The following is a 20,955-nucleotide window of genomic DNA, read 5'->3' on the forward strand; positions in this document are numbered from 1 at the left end:
ATTATTATTATTATTATTATTATTATTATTATTAACTGAAATTGCAATTGCAATACAATTAGCGGAAATTATCATTTATGCTAGGGATGTCCCAATACAACTTTTTTACTTCCGATACGATACCGATATTGCAGCCTTGAGTATTGGCCGATACCAATATTGATCCGATACGATATGAGCACGAATCATACATACTTTTATTACTTATTTTGTAGTGTGGAATGTTAGAAAAGGCTTGATCAAGTGATGTTACTCAAACAAAAAACAATAGTCAGCAACCAGAGTCACCTATGGATAGAAGTGCTGGAACAGAAAATGGACTGCTTATCGGAGCGCTTATATCGGAGATTTTAGATGCAGTCCGATAAAATCCGATACTCATTTTTTGGCTGATATCGGACCGATATCTGATATCAATATCGGATTTGGACACCCCTAATTTTTGCATCACAGTTTTCACTGAAAAAACACTATTAGAATCATGATGATGTGACATTTGTTTGGGTCTGAAACAAAATGTTTTCTTACATCTGGAGAGCTGTTTGTCACACATTTTTCCTTTATCAAAAGGAAAGGTTTCTGCGATTTTGATATTGCACTCGGCCATATTGCGATTTCGATAACATTGTGATTCATTTTTCATCAGTACTCTCAAGGTGTTTTTAAATGTGCTGAAAATGTTCAAAAACTACAGATTATACACACTATAATATAATTTCACCAAGTTTTATAATGAAAACCTCTCAGTGATTTGAATAGCATCATGTCCTTTGTGATGTCATTGTTTTCAGTGACACACAATAAACCGTTGTTGCTACTGTGCCTGCATTTTGGAGACTAACCAATTAAAGCTGCGAAGTTTGGTTGATGCTGGCCAGTATTTACCATGAGTTTTTGAAAGCGCGGTGAACAAGTCACAATAAAAGTCCCCTGTTATTTTGTTATCTAAAAAGTTTTATTATGAAGCAGCAAAATAAGGAAATGTTTGTTTTTATCAGCAGTAACTCAACATGCCTCCCATACAGCTGAAAGCGAACATCAAACAGTGAAATAAAGCAGATATCTGAACATAGGCTTCAAACAGCAACGCAGGAGAGAGTCAGACCACAGAGATTCAGTTAGAAGCTACAAAAGTACAGAGAGCTAGACGTATAGACTTTCTCTGTGCTCTCCTGCACACACATGAGGCTGGCTAATGCACATCAGAAAAAAAATTACTTAATGCCAATGGGAAAAGAGTCAATCACCTATTTTTAGTGGGTTTAGCCACATAAAATCTGCATATACGTGCTAATTTTTGTGTGTATCGGTACAACTTAGAAACTTTTCCAAAGGCTTATTTTTTGTTAAGAGTGACTAGAAGTAATTTAATCAGCTAATTCAGGGCGATGAACAACAACAAGCCACTTGGCGAAATTTGAGCTAAATGTACCGAGAAACTTGCTTATAATTGGGAAAACTGGCAGGGTGACACGTGTGTGGATGTATGTGTGAAGGCACGCCGGTGCTGCCACTCTCTCCCCCTTCTAAAAGCAGTGTAATAGCCGTGCCCTCTGTCTCTCCTCTCTCTGCCCACGCAGACAGTCGACAGTCAAGTCAATAACGCAGGGCCTTGCCTTCACACATCAGACCCCTACTGAGTGATTAGCTCTTCTCTCTAACACACACACACACACACACACACAGACACACACACACACGTGTGCGGCGATGAATACTAATAGGCCTGCACACAAGCTCTTCCACAGGGTGCACTGTCTGAGGGAAAAGAGGAAAGAGGAGTGTGCCGCAGTGTCTTCCTCACCACCTTATCGCCTTAAAATAAACCTTGGTGTGTGTGTGTGTGTGTGTGTGTGCGCGCGTGTGTGTGTGTTGATACATGGGAGGGTAGGGGAAGAGTGGAGGAAAAGGCTGACGTTAAAGGGATGCCCAAAAAGCAGGTGGAATTTAAATAGGAAGTAACCCTTTAAGAAATCAACCCTCTGTCTTCTTCTTCTTCTCCTCTCCCTGTTTTTAGTGTCTCTCAAGCTTTGGAGGTCTCGCCTCAGCCGGGTCATGTACTCCATGGCCAACTGTCTGCTGCTGATGAAGGTATGTGTGTGTGTGTTTGTCACCTCAAGTTTGTGTGTCACAAGTGTGTGTTGGAGTGAATGCGTCCCTGTATGCGTGTCAGAGTCTGCCTGGATGTGTGTCTGCTGAAGGGAGTGTTTCTCTGTGTGTGTGTGTGTGTGTGTGTGTGTGTGTGTGTGTGTGTGTGTGTGTGTGTGTGTGTGTGCGCGTGTGTGTGTGACTCAGAGATCTCTGATGCCAGGCTGGTGGAGGATTCACAGTGAAATCCCCCCAGACTGACCACTAATTGGATTCTTGGTCAGTGAGAGAGAGAAGGAGAGAGAGATGGAAGTTGAGGTGTAGCTGTGGATCAGGTTCTACAGAGAACCACAGTGCCATCTAGTTGTGGGAACTAAGATTACAGCATTCCTCAGTTTCTTTGGCTCCATTTCAGCTTCAATCTGCCAAACTCTCACCTTTAATTGACCACACCAGTGATTTTATATGTTTCAGCACATTTACTACAAATCATAAAGACTTAATTTTACTGCTGACTGCCAAGCAAACCATACTTAAGTGTTCCTGTTTCTGTTCTTTTTGTTTTCTTAATACTGTTCAGGTAGCCACTGGTTTCTATTCATTACTGTATGGTATGAAATTTAAATTGCTTGTCTTGTATAGTCTGTTGAATTGAATGTGAAATCTACACTTTAATTTAGGGATGCACGACATGGGTGTTTTTCAGCTGATACTGATAACCAATAGTTCTCATAGCTGATACCAATAAGATAACGGATTATTTTAAATCTTTGTATTTAAAAATAATTTCATGTAAATTGTACATTATGTACGCCTGAGGGTAGGAAAGGCTAAGATGTAAAGCAAAGACAGATGATTTAATATCCCACAGCTCTGACCAAACCAAATCTAACTGGCATCACTTTTATGACAAAAACAAAGAAGAGTTCTGATTCTTCAAATATTCAGGGGTTCTTTTCTAGTAAAATACATCAAAAAGCTTTTACAAGTACACTTTGGCTTTTATAGCACATTTTACCCAAGAAATCAGATGAAATGATTTTATAATCTGTCAAATAAGATATTATTTTAGCTAATATTTGTCAGCTATAATTTGATGATCAGTATCACTATAATAAAGAACAATAGAACTTAAATATTATCTGCTGATAATTTATCAGTCCTGATATTTATCCTGCATCACTACTTTTATATCTATAGGAGGAATTGCTGTGCACACTTTTCATATCCTAATGCACTTAAACAGTGTCGACGCAGAACTCTGTCGAAACAGTAAAGAAGACGTGATGTTCAGTGTGATGAAACACAACTCAAGCAAGTTTCAAGAGTCCGCTAAGTTATTGTTGCTCTGTTATAACAAAGGAAGCGTATTAGGACCAAGCATAAGGGGAAAAAATGAAAGCAGGAAGATATTTTTTTAATTTTGCATTTTGTGAAAAAATGTTGAAATGTCGAGAATCAGGTTGAACTTTCAGGATCAGAAAAAAGGGAGGAAGTTGTTCTCTTTATTGTATTTTGAGAATGAAGTCGAAATGTCGGGGAAAAGAGTTGAAGAAACATTTTGACTTTATTCTTGAAATATTTTCAACTTACTTCTCAAAAAAAAAAAAAAAACTTTATCCTTATATTTTTGTTATGCCTGGGACTAATACTGAAAGTTCGGTTTCATTCTCCAATCTTTTATTCTCAACATGAAAAATTAAAAAGAAGAAATCTCCTCTCTTCTTCTGCATACTGCTGTTGAACTATCTATGTGTTAGTCCCTGTCTCGATACTTTCTGACCGTCCCACCCTGACTGGGGTGGTTTCATTTGTAAAACGGCTGCTCACTGTAGCATTTAAGCTAAATATTTCTCAAACAGGAGGAAATAGTGTTGTTGGGGACTATTTACAGCCGCGGATTAATACACATTTGGTGGTCTAGTGAGTATTTGGGGCAGCAGGATGGTGTCTGTGGGATTGATTCAAAATAAACTACAGTGTGTGTGTGTGTGTGTGTTCATGGTGATGAAGAAACATGTCACCCATGTCAACTCTGAAAACTGAGCCAGAGCAATGGTTAAAAAAACAGTACTGTAATACACGTGTATGGGCACATGTACAGTGCACACTTTCTGTACGTAGTCCCTGCCCAGTAAACACTCATTCTCCACACACACATGCACCTCGCTGACCTCTGTCGGTCGCCCCGCTCAGCAGTCCGGTCACCATGTGAGCGATGTGTAGCAGCGCGGTGTGGAGGTGGGTGGAGGGTCACATCGCCCCGCTAATACTCCATATGTTTGATTAATGTCCTCGCTTCTCTCTGTCTCAACTCTGCTCTTCTTTACCTCGCTTACCCTCCACCTGTCTCTTGCCACCTACTGTTTACCTTGTTTTACCTCGCTCGCTTCTAACTTCTGTCTGTACCTCCATCGCCCTCCATTCTTCACTTTGGTATTTTTCTCTCTGTCTTTCAGGACTATGTTCTGGCTGTGGAGACCTATCACTCCATCATCCAGTATGAACCCCAGCAGAGAGTGCAGCTGCTCAGTGGCATCGGACGCATCTTTTTGCAGGTCCGCACATTAACACACACACAAGACACTGATTATCTAGGCACAGACACAGCCTCCCACAGCCCCACCCCCCTGCACAATAACCTGACAGTTTCTGCTTTTGGCAAACCCCCCCCCCAAAAAAAATAAATAAATAAATATGACACATATCCCAATTTTGGCATAAAACAGTCTCAATGCTCATTGCGACATTGCCCGTAATAGTCCAACACTGCCAGAGATTTTAAAGGGAGAGATACTACAATAGACCGTAGATCATAAAATAAATAGTGGATGGAGCTTCTGGGTCTGAAAAGGGAAACCATTGTGTAGTGGTCATAAACCTGCAGTCTTTCTAATGACCAGCAGGGGGCCAGTCGACTAGTTTCATATAGAAGTCTGATTGTACGACCCTTATGACACAATGACTTCTCAGTTGATTTATGACATCAGTAAACAGTTTTCTATTGAGTTTATGGTCTCATTCGCAAATTTCAAGTCATCTCTAATATAGCATGATGTTTATTTTGTGTATTATTTCCTATTTAGAGTAAAATAGACAAGAGAGAAGGGTAGGCTTTAGGGGTGATTGACAAGTGATTCTCAGTCTGTCTGGCACAACACACAGGGCTCACACAGCTCAGATAAAACTGTCAAACTAGGCAGCGTTTATCAAATATGGATCAAGATCGTGTTACCACGTTGCTTGTGTCTTACCTAAAATCTTTTCAGAAAGATAATTAAGCGTACTCTTTAGTTGTAATACAAGAATGTTTGTGGCCAAGCAGGCTGCCATTATTTCCTCCTGGACAGACGAACCGAGAGACAGGGCTGCAACTAATGATTATTTTCACAGTCAATTAATCAGTCGATCGTTTTCTCAGATAACCGATAAATAGTCGTTTGCCTAGACAATGTCAGAAAATGGTGAGAAATGTTGATCACTGTTTCCCAAAGCCCAAGATGATGTCCTCAAGTATCTTGTTTTGACCGCAAAAATAAAGATATTCAAAATACTGTCATAGAGGAGTAAAGGAACCAGAAAATATTCACATTTAAGGTGAAATAAGAGAATTTTGCCTTTTTGTCTTAAAAAAAATTACTCAAACTGATTAATCGATTATCAAAAATAGTTGCTGATTAATTTAATAATCGATTATTCAGTCAATCGTTGCTGCTCTATTGTTAGATCATAATCAGATAAGATCAGACTCTCTGTGGACAAATACACAGTATTAAAGGAAGTCTTTATGCTAAGATAGGCTAAAAACATTCTGATGCCTGTTCTGTATTTAGAGGGATATTTCACCCCCAAATCAGATATACAGTCGTATTGTAGTGCTATTTAGCCATCTTGGTAGTTTTGGTGTAAGTTGCAGAGTTTTTGAGTTTTCTGGAATATAACAGAACTAGATGGCAATTGGGTTATGGTGCTCAAAGTGGAAAAAATAAATAAATAAGAAAAACTCAACAGCAGTGTCTCTTTCCAAAAATCATCACCTGGTTACTCAAGATAATCCACAGACGTTGTGAGCAGTTTCAGGTAGAAACTACTTTCTTTCTGCAGTAGAATCTGCTGGAACTACTTAAGGATCTACATGAAACTAGTAGGTATCGGCAAAGTTTCCACCTTTGGTGCTTTGCTCATCACAAGCAGAGTGCCATTTAGTCCCATTATACTGGAGAGAGAGCAGACATCTCTACTAGGGCTGATATCTCCAAAACTCTGCGACTCACACCAAAAAATCAGGGGTGAAATTGGGGGTGAATTGTCCCTTTAAAGACTCAGGAGCAAGCTCAGTCAAAAGTATTGAGACGTCAATACTTAAGACTTGCGAATAGACACGTTGGTAAGAATGTTGATAACACTGGTGCTGTGCCCTGCAGGCTTGTTCAGTGATCCAGCTGTGATTCACACACATGTGTAGTGTAACGTGGAAGTGCCCCGACTGCTCGCTCGATATAAACAGCAGAATATCAACAGGACTTTTGCTTCTGGAAACCTGGTTGCTCCTCCCACTTCACAACTACACTGCGTTGTACTATCATCAGATGTACAATATTTGTTTTGTCAACATTATTCTCTCTTGTAATGTCCCTGTATGTATTCTTTGCTGATGCAATGAGTCAGTTTTCCCCAGGGGATCATGAAATCTCATTTATTTGTGCTTGCCCCATTTTACAATACACACACACACACACACACACAGATCAGTGGTTAATGTGCTGCTGCTGCTTTGTTCTTGGCCAGATCGGAGACGTTAAAACGGCAGAGAGGTACTTCCAGGATGTGGAGAAAGCCTGCCAGATGAAAGGGAGCCAGCCCAGTCACACCACATGCGTGCTGATGAACAGGTACGTGTGTGTGTGTGCGTGGCGTGTTTAGCACCTCCATACAGCGTGTGTGTGCTTTATGCTGCTCGGGATCATTTTCGCTCCACGGTAGCAGAGCTTCCTTCAGGGCTTTTTGCAGGTTCGCGCTTCCTCCTGGTGTGTGATTTAGCACGGGAGGTCACACCCGTGTAGCTCTGGCCTGAGGAGATGAAGAGCACGAGGCAAAGCTCAGGTGACAACCTGTCTCACTCACACTGCTCACTTCACAGAGGCAGCTGATTGATACTGTGTTCATAGCACTCTGTTGTTTTTAGTTAGACTCCTTTATGTTGTTTTATTTAAAGATTACTAATGTAGAACAGTGCTACAAGACAAATGTGAGCAGTAAAAAATCAGAGCTGTGAATAAAGAACAAAACTGCAGCTCTTTATTCAGGAAAACCATTAAAATCTTGTCCTCTAAAACCAAAAAACCCTGTGAGAAAATCTGTGAAATCATCTTGTGCTCCACACCCCTGGCAGTTATACTGGAAAATATATTTTAAAAGATCAAACTCTGAGCTATTAAACCTTGTAACGGGCCAGCCTCCTAGTGATAAATTTTCTTTATTAAATAGCAGTTTTTGAGGCTGAGGGATTGTTTCAACTCTGTCAGACACACAAAATCATTTATGCCACAAAGAACACAAATTAGGACTAACATTAACATTTTTTGTTGACAAAAACTCATTTATATAATTCCTTATGAATGAAAATCTGATGGAGTTGACAGAAATCTGGCACACAACTTTAAAGGGGCACTTTTAAGGTTATAAAAAAACAAAGTTGGTTATAATGGCACATGTTTATACCTATGTTATCAGTAGGTATTGTTAGTTGTAGATTTTTAACACATTTTTAAATAGTTTAAAGATTTTTTTGCACAGAGCAAGTTTAAAAATAAAAAAAATGAACTTGATAAAACTTGTTTCAACCATAGATTGTATATAAAGTAGGTATTGAATCTATTGAATATACAATTTATGGATCAAACTATTTTGACTGCAGTACTCACTTTTGAACACTAGGATCTTACATGTGGCTGCTTTAAACTATCACATATAAGTGTATGTTAATATTCTAACTGCACCTTATTTTACTTACTTAGTTTTACTATTTATATTACATTATATTATGTTTTATGACCAGGACATTGTAGCTGCTACAAGAGATGTTGCCAAACGGAATTTCATTGTACCCCTTGCAATGACAATAAAGCTTCTTAAATCTTAAATCTTAAATGTTCACTTGTCCACATAATTTTGTCCATGTATTGTATGTCTTCTTCCACTTTGACCTGAACATAACACAGGACGAGTGTGACTGAAGTTAACCAAAGCTTCCCTGTCATGTAGTTCCATTATCAGGCCTGTTTGTAGATGTAATGACTGTGTGTGTGTGTGTGTGTGTGTGTGTGTGTGTGTGTGTGTGTGTGTGTGTGTGTGTGTGTGTGTGTGTTTTTTCCAGGGCCTTTGTCTACCTCAGTCAGAACAACTACGCTGAAGCACACACGTCCTTCATTGAAGTCTTGAAAATTGACCCCAAAAACCCTGTTGTAAGTGCCTCTGCATCCACTGTAATAAAGACACATATTCACTCCACAACAGCTCAGAAAAATGATTTTGACTTCACTTGATTGAAATGTTCTGTTAAAGGTGTGCAGCAAGCAATTCTGGAGAAAGATAGTTGCAAGCATGCACTGTAGTAATTATAGTATTACATTCGACCAAATTAAATTTGACATAAAGCTCATGCCATGCATCGTGTCACCTCAACAGAAAAGATTAGTGGGCCTATCATAGAATTGGATTTATGTGCTGATCAACATGTAGATCCACTGTAAAGATGTATTGCCATTGAGCTCATGTAGGCCACTTTTTTTCTTCTTTTTTTTTTAAACCTGGAGCATTCACCTCCACGTTCAGTTCATTTAGGCTTATGTTAACACAGTGATCACACTCAGATGCAGGGAAAAATAAGACAGACGAGGTTGCCTAGAAAAGGCGGTCTCAGCTCAAACTCCGGAGCAATTTGTTCGCAATCAGATCACAGTGGACCCTACCATCCAGAACAACTGGCTCATACGTTGTCTGATGCAGTGTTTCCCAGCCCTGGTCCTCAGAGCTCACTGTCCTGCATGTTTTAGATGTTTCCCTGCTCCAACACACCTGATTCAAATGATCAGGTTGTTGTCAGGCTTCTGCAGAGGTTTGATGATGAGCTGATCATTTGAATCAGGTGTGTTGGAGCAGAGAAACATCTAAAACCTGCAGGACAGTGAGCTCTGAGGACCAGGGTTGGGAAACACTGGTCTGATGGGATACTCTTTCACAACTGACCCCTCGTAAGTCCTGCACCTTTTCGCTCTCAAACTTCAGTCAGTTTTTTGTTTCTTTCCTGTCTCCCGTATTTAGATACCCTATGTGCCAGGCTCATCTGTGGTGAAAAGAAAACAACATTTTGAAGATTACCTGTAAAAGCAACATATAGCCACATAGCATACTTAAGTACATGAAGAAGGAAAGGAGAAAGTTGGCCAAGGTTCTCCTGGGCACCAAGCTCGCTCCACTGTTGTTAGAGCACAGAGCAAAAAAGGTGCAGGACTTTGAAAGGGTCGATTGTTGTGTGAGTGAGTGTTGGTACACACCTTTCAGAGCTCATCTTCAGTGGCAGTCTCTTCGCAGTCTAGATGCTCTCTGACTCTGGATATTTTGTTAAAGGTACAGCAAGGAGTTTTTAATTGGTTATGAAGTAGTCTCAATTATGTCTGCACAATAAATTGAAATCACAATCTGAGCAATATCCAAGTTGCAGAAGTTGCAATTTTTTGATAAAAGAAAAATGTGTAACAAAACAGCATTACAGTATCATGAAGTACTGTAGTGCTGCAGAGATGTTCTGGCCTAAATATTTCGTTCTTCACATGTAGGAAGACATGTTTGTTTGTTATAGACCTCAACAAATTATTACACATCATCATGATTTTTTTTTTTCATTAAAATGAAAATGAGAAATTCCATCGTAATGATAATATCTGTCAGAATAATCTCAACGTGATTTTTTTTTTTTTTTTTTTTTTTACCATATCGTGCAGCCACAGTCGCAGTTTAATACAGATGCCTTTACATGACCAATGGTAATATTTCTGACCAATAAGAGAACAGCTTGCTTGCACATGGCATTGGTTTACAACTTTTGGACCACTCTTGAATGTTATGCTAAGATTAATAGGAGACGGGGTTGACACATTATACACTGCCTCCCTAAAGGAACAGTTCAGAATTTTTGGAAATACACTTATTTGCTTTCTCAGAGACTGAGATCATTAAAAAAGATTCACATTCAAGTTCTCATACACCACCATATGTTCCCAGGCCAACAACAACGCAGCCGTGTGCCTGCTGTATCTTGGCCGTTTGAAGGAGTCCCTGGGCCAGCTGGAGGGCCTGGTCCAGCAGGACCCAGCGCTCTACCTCCACGAGAGCGTCCTCTTCAACCTGACCACTATGTACGAGCTGGAGTCGTCTCGCAGCACCCAGAAGAAGCAGGCGCTGCTGGAGGCCGTGGCCTGCCGGGAGGGGGACAGCTTCAACACGCAGTGCCTGAAACTGGTCTGAGAGGCAGGAGGACAGACTGGGAGAGGACACACACACACACACACACATGCACACACAGACACACACTGCTGCACTCTCCTCCAGTGTGACAGGGAGTAAAACCCCCAAGAGTGGGATCTGTAGAGGAGTAGAAAGCTGTAGCTCCTATCAGAGTGTGGTGATGGTAAAGTGGATGTTTAGTGGTTTGGTTTCGTTTTCCAAAAGCAACTTGATAGAAGATTTTTCACAACTGGTTTTATTCTTACAGACTGAATGAGGGAAACCAAACCCAGACACACATTTCTGAAGAGTGACCCGGTAATGATTCACACATTTACTTACAGGAGTATTGAGATTAGACTGAGATTCTGGAAAGGAAATGGCCTCACAGAAGTCCTGTGAGCGCAGGAGTTGATGTTGATTTTATTTGACAGATGAAAGGAGTAGTTTTTGGAAATTTACTTCATTGCTTTCTTGTTGTTTGATTGGTTCCCAACCTGGACTACTAGTGGTCACCAAAACTTCTAAAGGCCTTCTTGATTTTTATGAGGTGTAAGGTAACTTTTTTCATTTGCTTCTGTGAAGAAAACTAAATTTAAAGTTTTTTAAAGTTTAGATTGTCGTTTGATATATAAACTTTAAAAAAGTCTCACAGGATAAGGGCACAGTGAAGACAAGATATATTCACAAAGCCTTTACGCTCTGTTAGACAGCCTCATCCTGCATTTGATAAGTACACAGTTAAATCAGCCATAGAGCTAACAGAACAATAGCCATGCATCCAGCAGATGAAAACACTAAATTTGTCCAAAAAAAGGCTATTAAGTATGTACGATTGTCCAAAAAATTACAATTCAATTTAATAATTAAAAAAACATAATACAGACAGAGAACTGTATTTAATAAATCCTAAAATGATCAGGAAAACTCATCTCTGAAAATAATCTGCTCAAAATTCATCCAAATCTCTCACTTGATGTAAACATCCTGCAGTTATTGCGTTCACCGTTTGGGTTAATTGTGCAGTTTATCAATTAGTCATAGCCCTGTTATTGTTGCATAATAAATATAATATGAAATACTCATAAAATAGGTCACTTAGTCAGGGGTGGTCAGATTACTCAATGATAGAAAATGGGCTCCCTTAAAGAAAAAGGCTGGGAACCACTGGAATAGAAGATAGTTACCACTCTCATGTCTGTAAAATAAATACATACTAAAAGACATTTAACTTAGCTTAGCATAAAGCAGAGGTGGGACCAAGTCGTCTTCACACTCAGTTCCCAAGACCTAAACTTTGCGTTACAGTTCTTTGTGCAACTTTGAACGTGGAACAAAGCTGGGAGTTGTAACATTTCAATCTGTAAATTTCAACCCACGTTTTGCATTCTGCCATTTTGTTTTTGTTGCGACGGCATAGCTGTTGTATGCAAACAACATTTTCTTTGGTCTTCTTGGTTCCCTCCTGCAACTTGATTGGATGCTGTCAGATTGGTTCAAACAAACTGGATCTGGGGAATTAAGTGTCAGCTTGCTGAGAATGAATAGCATTAATGTTTGTTGATTCAGGAAACGAATGGAGTCACAGATTCACACTTTTTAAAGAACATACTTTTTAATCTTTGGACTTTGGGGAATTTATCAAGCATTTTCAAAAGTCAAACACAAAAAACTCCAGTCCAAGTGAAGTCCATTAATTTTGTCAAGTTTAAAGTCATGAAATTTGTGACTGGAGTTCACACCTCTGGCATGAAGACAGGAAACAGTTACCTTTGCTCAATCTGAATCGCGTACTCTTGAGGGACCATTACGACCTCATTGTGAGGGTCACATGATAGGGTAGCGATGGGGTTACATCACTACCAAGCTAATCTGCTAGCATGTTCATTGTAACCTGTGTGAGTTGTAATTAGTGTTGCTTTTTGGACCATGCTGGCTGTGGGGTTATGATATCATTTCATTATTTTTCTTGCTATAATGGTTACATTTCAAGAAAAAATAATTTCTTTGTCTGTAGATAGAACTGTTCCCTCATTATGTGGCATTTCTTTACTCTGACATTGTGAACAGACCTGATGAGAAATCTTTCACTGGGTGAGATATGCATATGAAAGAATGAGGGAAAATTCTGTGATAACACGGTGGAGTTTTTAAAATCTGATCACCTGGAAGCTGCGTTTGCATGAACGTTTTATGGGGAGGTTTTGCCAAATATCAGACAGAACAGTCAGCTCGGTGGATTGGGCGGATTCAAAGGTACGGACCCAGGCAAAGGGAGGTTGACTTGTTACCAGTCTTTAGTTTGCCTCTCATAATCATTTTTTCATTTGATTACAATTGAATCACGGTGATAAGGAATCACTTTAACATGCTTAGAATCACAGTGACAAGGGACTGCTTAGGCAAAAACAAATCAGGAAAGAAAGAAGCACAGCAGGTTGTTTAACACACTTTTCCAGCTTGTTACCTTTGCTGAAGCTAGATTTGCTTCTTCACCGATTAACTTCTTACAGTACAAGCAGACACACTAGTAAGGCTACCGAAAGAACACACTTCATACACCTTCAGCTGCCTTCATGTGACCCTCACCTTTAGATTATGGTCTCTCAAGAGTTAAACAATCTAGCACATAACCCCCTGTCAAACCACAAGTTGACATTTTTGCAGGCTGGGTGTTTTGCTATCGAAGCCTGTTTCCACCAATATGATGAAAAAAATAATAAGTATGTTATTTAAAGTTATTAAAATCAGAAACTTTCAAAAAATGACTTACCTCAGGTGTCTCCAATAACTTAGTATCTCAAAATCACGACATAATACACCAGAAAATGGCTTGATATCTCCAAGTAATGACTTATTTTCTCTGAATAATGACTTTGTATCTCAAAATGATGACAAACTTTCTCAAAATGGTATTTAAATTTTCCCATCATGTTGGCAGAAACGGGCTTCCATAGTTTTCCCCTGCAGTCTTTGTGCTAAGCTAAGCTAATCATCTGCTGCTGGCTCTAACTTTGTAATTAGAGAACAGACATGGGATCGGTAACATTTATTTCATCTAAATCTCTGTAAGAAAGTGAGTTAAAGTATCAACCAAAACTTCAAACTATTCCTCCAAATTGTTTAATTTTTATGAAAGAAGTTCTAGAGAAGGAATCATCAAGTGAGGCAGTCAGATTGGAAGAAGAGAGAGACCTCAGATCGTAAATGGATGTCACTCTACAGACCGGCAGTGGCTTTTAGGGAGTTGCGGGCTCATCATGTGAGACTCGACTTGGGCATTATCCTGAGCTTCAGTGTGCTTAAAGACTAATAAACTACCACACAGCTCCAAAGCTTCTTCCTCAGCAGACACCTGAGATACTGGATTAACAGTCAAAGACCACTCCATTTATTTCAGCTGCCAGGTTTATTATTAACTCGTGCAGTGAAAATAAATAAGCCCTTCAGATTGCATCATAACCTGTCCACTAAACAACAGTGTAAAATATTAGGAATCCAAAATTGTACATATCTGATTATTTTCTGTTGAAATGATTATGATATCAAAAATAATTGTTTTGTTAAATCTTTTAGTGATTTGTCCTGGTGGATCTTTAATTATCATGGTTTACATATTGTGTTGATCATATTTATGTATATTAAAAAAGAAATTTTGTTTTTATCCTAAATAAAGCTGTTCTTTTAAATCAACTTGTCTGGTTTCATGGAAAGAAAAAACAAAACTCTGATTGAAAATAGCAGCAACTTTATTTTTTCTACAGAACAAGAAAATCTAGATTAATCTGTCAGTGATGCTCCATCCCATGAGGACAGAACGGTCAAGTACCATGTTTCATTTGTGATTTAGAAGATATGGATATGAATATGAAAAAGTTGCAGAATTTACTTTCTGAATATGTTGTTGAAGGCAAATCTGAGTGCAAATGAAACCAAATAAAACCATTTTAAGAGAATAAGGCACTACAGATTGAGAGTCTTATATAATATTGCATTATTATTCCTATGAAAGAGCATTAGGGCCAGGCATTGGGGTAAAGACCTAGAGAAGATTTTTTTTTTAATTTTACATTTTAAGAAAAATGCAAAATGTCAAAAATAAAGTCATACTTTCAGTAAAAAAAAAAAATCTTCCTCTGATTTATTTTGTCTTATGCCTGGGCCTTCTCTATTATTCCTGATGCGTTAAGGAGATAGTTTCTTGGGATTATTTCAAGTGGTTTTGTATGAATTACCACAGTCGATGACAGGAAACCACCCTTATATAAAGCTAAATGTCGCTCTCTCCAAACCAGCCAGACTCCATAAGCAAAATCAGTAATTTTACCTCACAGAATGCAGGAGTTGCTGGTCTGCCGCTGCCTCAATCTGTTAGGCAGCTTGTGTTATTGTGTGACTTTGGTGAAACTGAACTGACCTTTTAAAACACTGAAGTCACCCAATAACACAAACAAACTAATCAATCAAGGCAGCAGTAGACCAGCAACTCCTGTGTTCCACGAGGTAAAATTACTGATTTTGCCAAAAGAGTCAGGTGGCTTTGGAGCGAGTGATATTTGGCTTATATAACAGCAGATTCAGTTTCAGACAGCAAAGAAAAGCAGTGAAAATATTCCAATCATAGCATGTACTTTCACTGATAGATTTTTGTTGCTGACCTTGTCCACAGCAGTACATTGCCACATCGGTACTCCTGCTGCTGGAGGTGCAGATAATACACTGACTGTGGGTAAGTACCTCATATAACCCCACTTCAAATAATGTGAACTATCCCTTTAACCTGCAAGCAACATTTTAATATAGTTGGCTGATGTGAGGCTTAGATGTAACTGTCACATGCTGTTGGGTAGCTTATGACCTGATCATATGTTTTGCATGTAGAACCTAAGTGACAAAGGTAAACTAAGGTAAACTATAGTATTTCTGAAATGAAGCACAATAGAAACATTTAAAAGGATCAAATGCAAAGTAAGTGTAGTTACTGATTCCACCTCTAAAATTGTCTACATGTAGACTATTTCATTTCATTCACCACTAAAAGACATCTTGGTGCATCATGTGACAGCTCTGCTACAGGAGATCATTTCATAACATCGTCACTGTAAACCTGATCACATTAGAAGCTCTCGGTCTAGAATAAACTTGGGCTGCAACTAATGATTGTTTTCACGATTGATGAATCTGCCAATTGTTTTTGCAATTTATCGATTAATCGTTTAGTCTATAAAATGTCAAAAAAGTGAAAAATGCTCATCACAATTTCCTAGAGACCAAAGCGTGGTCTTCAAATTGCCTTTTTTTGTCCAAGCAACAGTCCAAAATCTAAAAACTTTTCATTTATTATCATAAACGACAAAGACAAGCAAGTCCTCACATTTAAGAGGCTGGAAGCAGTTTGAAAAAAAGACTGAAACGATTAATCGATTGTCAAAATAGTAGCAATGAATTTTCTTTAGATGGACTAATCATTGCAGCTCTAGTCTAAACAGTAGTCATGTGGGATCCACTCTGTAAGTGAGTGTTGTGTGCTGCAGCTCTCTGTCAGGATCCCTGCAGTGAAGCCACATACTTCTGGCGGATGTCAAAGTCATCGGCAGGGCGGTTGTAAGCTTTCCACACCGGCTCCCCAACAAACAGCCTCATGGCCTTGGTGTAGTTCTGCAGGAACAAACAGCGTTCACATCAGAATCTATGTGGTTGCATAGGTAGGTTGAGTGAGAAAAGGAATTTGGGCACTTCTTACATAAGAGGCAAATGACCTTTTTCACAGCAGCCATTATTGATATGGAATAGTAGGACAAACACAGGTGTTACCAATGATGCTAATTAAGGTCTCGTTTCATTTAGTGTAGCGGAGCCTTTCAAATGAGCCAACATCAGTGACTGTAAATAGAGATGGACGACACCTGTCCACTTCCTCCCATGGTCCCAGCTTGCACTGGTGACATTAGGGCTGGGCGATTAATAAAATTTCAATTATTATTATTATTATATAATTATTGAAATTATTATACTATTGTGCCACAACATGTGGTGGTGGCATGTTCCATTTTGTCTTGTGTTGTATTATTATTATTATGATTTTTGCCATAATCAAGCAGCTCTAGGTGACGTCATTTGGAACCAGAGCATCTGTAGTCGTGACCAGGGTTGGAGCCACGGCCCGCCCACACAGCCAGCTGATCAAACAATGAACACTTAAACAAACCATCCCTGGGAAAAATGTATGTGACTTTGATATTTTAGTTTGGCTCATGTCCTATATATTAACACTGCAAGGCAAGATTTATGGCTTGTACAGCAGCTTTCCACCAGGGGGCGACCGAGATACTTTGGCTTCACTTCTAGGGAGCTGTGATCCTGTCCATTTCTAATATATGTCATTAGCCTTCATACACAATGGCAGCACCCTGACTCTGTCTGACCTGAATGGAATGGAACCTTCATTAGTATCACTGACATGGCGGCTGTGAAAAAGGTCTATTAAATTCATGTATGCCGCTGTACGTACGGTCTCGTCCAGGGTGAAGCGGTGGTAGATGCCCGCCGGGAGGGTGATCAGGTCCCCCTTGCTCATGGCGATGCGGATCCATCTGTTCTCCTTGTCCCTGACGTCGAAGTAGGCCCGGCCGTCCAGGATGTAGCGGATCTCGTCGTCCAGGTGGAGGTGCTCCTCGAAGAACATCTTCAGCTGACGGACACAAACAGACAGAGACGCCTGAATGATGCTGGTGTCTTCACTGAATAATAAACCTCACACACAGCTGAGGTAGTTGCTGTCCTAATGGAGTCATTGTCTTCACCACTGACTGAGGACGATGGTCATATAAAGGACATAAACCACTGTAGAGCATTAGACTAACTGTCCACAGGTCATAAAATCTTCTAATGCAGTGACGACATTTCAGTCTAGCTGAGTTTCAACTGTTTAGAGAGTCTTTCCTAACAAAGTGACACAAGCGGTTTTTAGAAGACATTATCCAATTTAAAGGGACAGTTCACCCCAAAATCAGAATCTGGCCTGCAGTGCTATTAATCCATCTAGATCAGTGATTCTCACACTTTTTTATGGAGTTTTTAGGTACCACCAGTGGTACATGTACCACAATTTGAGAATGGAGGATCTAGATTTTTTGGGGGGTTGTTGCAGAGTTTTACTTCCTCCATTGCAGATATCGGCTGTAGTGATCTGTGCCTTCTCTCCACTATAATGAGATTAAACGACACTCGGCTGTGGTGCTCAAAAAAAGCAATGTCTCTTTCCAGAAACCATGATGATGATGACAATAATAAAACATCTCTGTGACTGATATCTCCAAAACTCTGCAACTAACACCAGAACTTTCACCTAGATGGATAAATAGCACTACAGGTAAGAGGGAAAATGTGTGCTTTCAATTTTGGGGTGAACTGTCCCTTTAAAATGTACATCTTTTGCAGTGTAAAGTGTTTTGGTTACCTTGTCCTCATAGTTAGGTAGTGTGTCCTTGTGAATAGTGATGATGTCCATGTAGGAGTAGCCTTGCTCTTTACGGATCTGCTCCAGCTCCGGGTCAGTCTCATAGATATCAGCATTCAGCTGCAACAACAGAACAACAGTCAACAAACTCTTCTGTCACTGAAATCAGTTTGGACATCACAACAGTAAAACCCCTGCTAGGTGTTAGTCAGCCCCCGTTTCATGTAATAAATATGGTCGTATACAAACTCAGCTCTATAAAATTCACAGCTAGAACTTTAAAGCAAATTATTAATACACTTTAATTTGTGAATTTATTTCCACAGGCCCTTGTTATTGGCCACTGGACATTTTGCTGTAGCTTGCTGGTGGTTAAACCACATTCATATTTGCATAGAGATCATTCCAATAGTTAGATTCATTTTTTTTAAACCATCTTCTGCCTGGTTAACAACCAAAACTACAAATTATTTTTGGCTGTAAAAGAAAAGTAATGATTATTGCTCATGTGTTGTAAAAACAAAAAATTCTACTCTAACAAATAAAAAGAAGGGCCCCTTGTTTAGACCAGTGTCCAAGCTGTTCAGGGAGTCTTAAAGGCACAGTTCACCCCCAAATCAAAAGAATATATTTTTCTCTTACCTGTGGTACTATTTATCAATCCACATAGCTTTGGTGTGAGTTGCAGAGTTTTGGAGACATCAGCTACAGAGACGTCTGCCTTCTCTCCAGTATAATGGAACTACATGACACTCAGCTCGTGGTGCTCAAAGCACAAAAACATACATTTGAAAATCTAAAGAGAAATGTCTTCTTCAAAAAATCAAGACCCAGGTTGCTCAAGATAATCCACGGATCTTGTTGTGATCAGTTTCATGAATGAACTACTTCCTTGCTGCAGTACAATCTACCTGAACTACTTTCTTAATAACAAAAAAATGAGTTCTTGCATGTAGTAACTTACATTACGTTGTTATTACATTGTTATACATTGTTATTTTACATTATTATACATTGTTACATTACATTGTTATACATTGAAGTAACAATGTTGTTGTTACAAAACTGAAGAGCATGAAAACAGGCTCATTTTTGTACACCAGTGCTTGAGTCAGTCAACCTTTGTTATAATTTTGTATCTCATTGTCAATTCATTTATTTATCTATTTACAAAGCAGCTGGAACTACTTTACTACTTACTTCTAAGCAGCTTCTTGTCCCTCGGGTAGGTTTGCTGCTGCTCAGCTTCTTCCATTGTGAAGTAATTAGCAGCTTGCAACGCTTTGCTTTCAAAGTAGTTTCCCTCCTCAGAGTACAACCATTATAACGTTTAACTCAACCATTTAAGCGCTGTAATGTCGACACTGCTGGAGTGTGTTGTTGTGGAGGATCACAGTAGTTATGTAACCCGACTGAATGCTCACAAAAGCTTTGTAAATGAATAAAGTACACATAGATACCACGCAAACTCTGATGTTAGCTTCTCAACAGTGCAAGTGACTGTATATCATTGTTAATCTGACAGCGTTTACCTTCCAGTGAAACACTCCGAGCGGTTTTAACTGGTCCAGAGAAACTGGCTGGTTCGGGTTCAGTCTGTGCGGTTTCCTCTGGTCCTCATCAGAGGAGTCCATGTACCAGGCTTCTAGACTCATACTGCACTTCTACTGCTGGACCTCTGCACAGCTGCCGTCCTGAACTAATCACACGGACAAACTTATATTGCAGCTGCATGTGACTGACTTCAGCCGCACTTCCTGTTTACAGTAGTGACGTACTGCTCTCATGTGACCACACTTGTTGCGCAGACGGCAAAGCGGCCTACTGCATGTATATGCCATTGTTCTGTATTTATAATTTACACTTCATAAATAATATATATCACATACATATTTAGACAGACACGACGACATAATGTGATCCTTTTATTTTGAAAATTTCCACCGGAAGTCTTTGTCCTACTTTACTCGTCTTTTTTTCGTTTTTTATTTTATTCACCAAAAAATGTACATACTACGTCAAAAAACAAACTACAATGCAAAAAACAAACAAACAAATAAAGAACAAAAAAACACAATGCAATACAGGAGGTAATAACAAATACCACAACGGCGTGTATATTATTTTAAAGGATGACAGCAAAATAAATCGATTTTGCAACGAGAGATTTAATATTCTATGTAGGTTAAAAAAGCTTAGAAAATTAGAAATGAGCGATTAATTTGATTTCATGGAGCTTCATCAAATACGTTTCTTTAAAAAAAAATCTGAAATTTCTTAAATATTCTAAAATATGTTGCTTCTTCCATTGTTCATAGGACCAAGAGAGATAAGCATTGGGTTAAAATCAAACACAAAAAGGAAAGAAGGCTGTAAACCTAAAATCTTCTGTTTAATATTTCCAGTTAAATTTTTAAAAATTATAACATCTCCATAGTTTCGAGATTTGTTATTTACGTTGTTTAATTAATATATTTTATCTTGAACAGTAAAACAGGTTGGTAAATAATTGAAAACATGCGAGCAAAATTTCGTCGTTATTTTAAATTGACAGAATAAAAGGATACCTGTCTCACTAGCATGTCCACAACAAGAGTTATGAAAATCCACATCTGGATATTAGAATTCATTGGACGAATACACCATTTATTAGGTCATTTATTTCCTCCAAATGTTTGAAAATTTTGACAAATGTTTATTATTACATTTCTTGTCATGTGTTCATACGATTCAAAGCACTGTAGATGGAGCTCTTGTGCTTGTATTTACCTTAGTAAAGTGGACTGCAGTGACCTGTATGCTGACAATCATGAGTGAATGCTGCCCTCCGGTGGTCACAGTGAGGAGTTACAGCAGCCCAGCAGTATTTCAAATAACGACACTGCTATTATTCAGTCGTGATT

At 39.0% G+C, this 20,955-nt stretch overlaps 2 protein-coding genes across 2 annotated transcripts in view; one reads left to right on the top strand and one right to left on the bottom strand.

Annotated features, from left to right (window-relative positions):
* trappc12 (trafficking protein particle complex subunit 12) overlaps window positions 1-10,638 on the top strand; it is a 48,811-nt gene extending 38,173 nt beyond the window's left edge. The window contains exons 8-12 of the mRNA XM_084742027.1: window positions 2,018-2,091; window positions 4,548-4,646; window positions 6,877-6,980; window positions 8,465-8,552; window positions 10,372-10,638. Of these exons, the coding sequence (XP_084598153.1) occupies window positions 2,018-2,091; window positions 4,548-4,646; window positions 6,877-6,980; window positions 8,465-8,552; window positions 10,372-10,614 (608 nt within the window). The 3' untranslated portion in view covers window positions 10,615-10,638. The remainder of the gene's footprint in view (window positions 1-2,017; window positions 2,092-4,547; window positions 4,647-6,876; window positions 6,981-8,464; window positions 8,553-10,371) is intronic.
* Window positions 10,639-15,991: 5,353 nt separating this feature from the next.
* adi1 (acireductone dioxygenase 1) lies at window positions 15,992-19,814 on the bottom strand. The gene is made up of 4 exons (XM_084742028.1): window positions 19,585-19,814; window positions 18,053-18,172; window positions 17,105-17,284; window positions 15,992-16,251 (listed from the first exon to the last, which is right to left on the bottom strand). The coding sequence occupies exons 1-4, from the start codon at window positions 19,705-19,707 to the stop codon at window positions 16,135-16,137; spliced, it is 540 nt and encodes a 179-aa protein (XP_084598154.1). The 5' UTR covers window positions 19,708-19,814; the 3' UTR covers window positions 15,992-16,134.
* Window positions 19,815-20,955: the final 1,141 nt, after the last annotated feature.

This window comes from Lutjanus erythropterus, chromosome 18 (assembly GCF_056507025.1).
Source record: "Lutjanus erythropterus isolate fLutEry1 chromosome 18, fLutEry1.hap2, whole genome shotgun sequence".
In the NCBI taxonomy this organism is placed as follows: Eukaryota; Metazoa; Chordata; class Actinopteri; order Lutjaniformes; family Lutjanidae; genus Lutjanus; species Lutjanus erythropterus.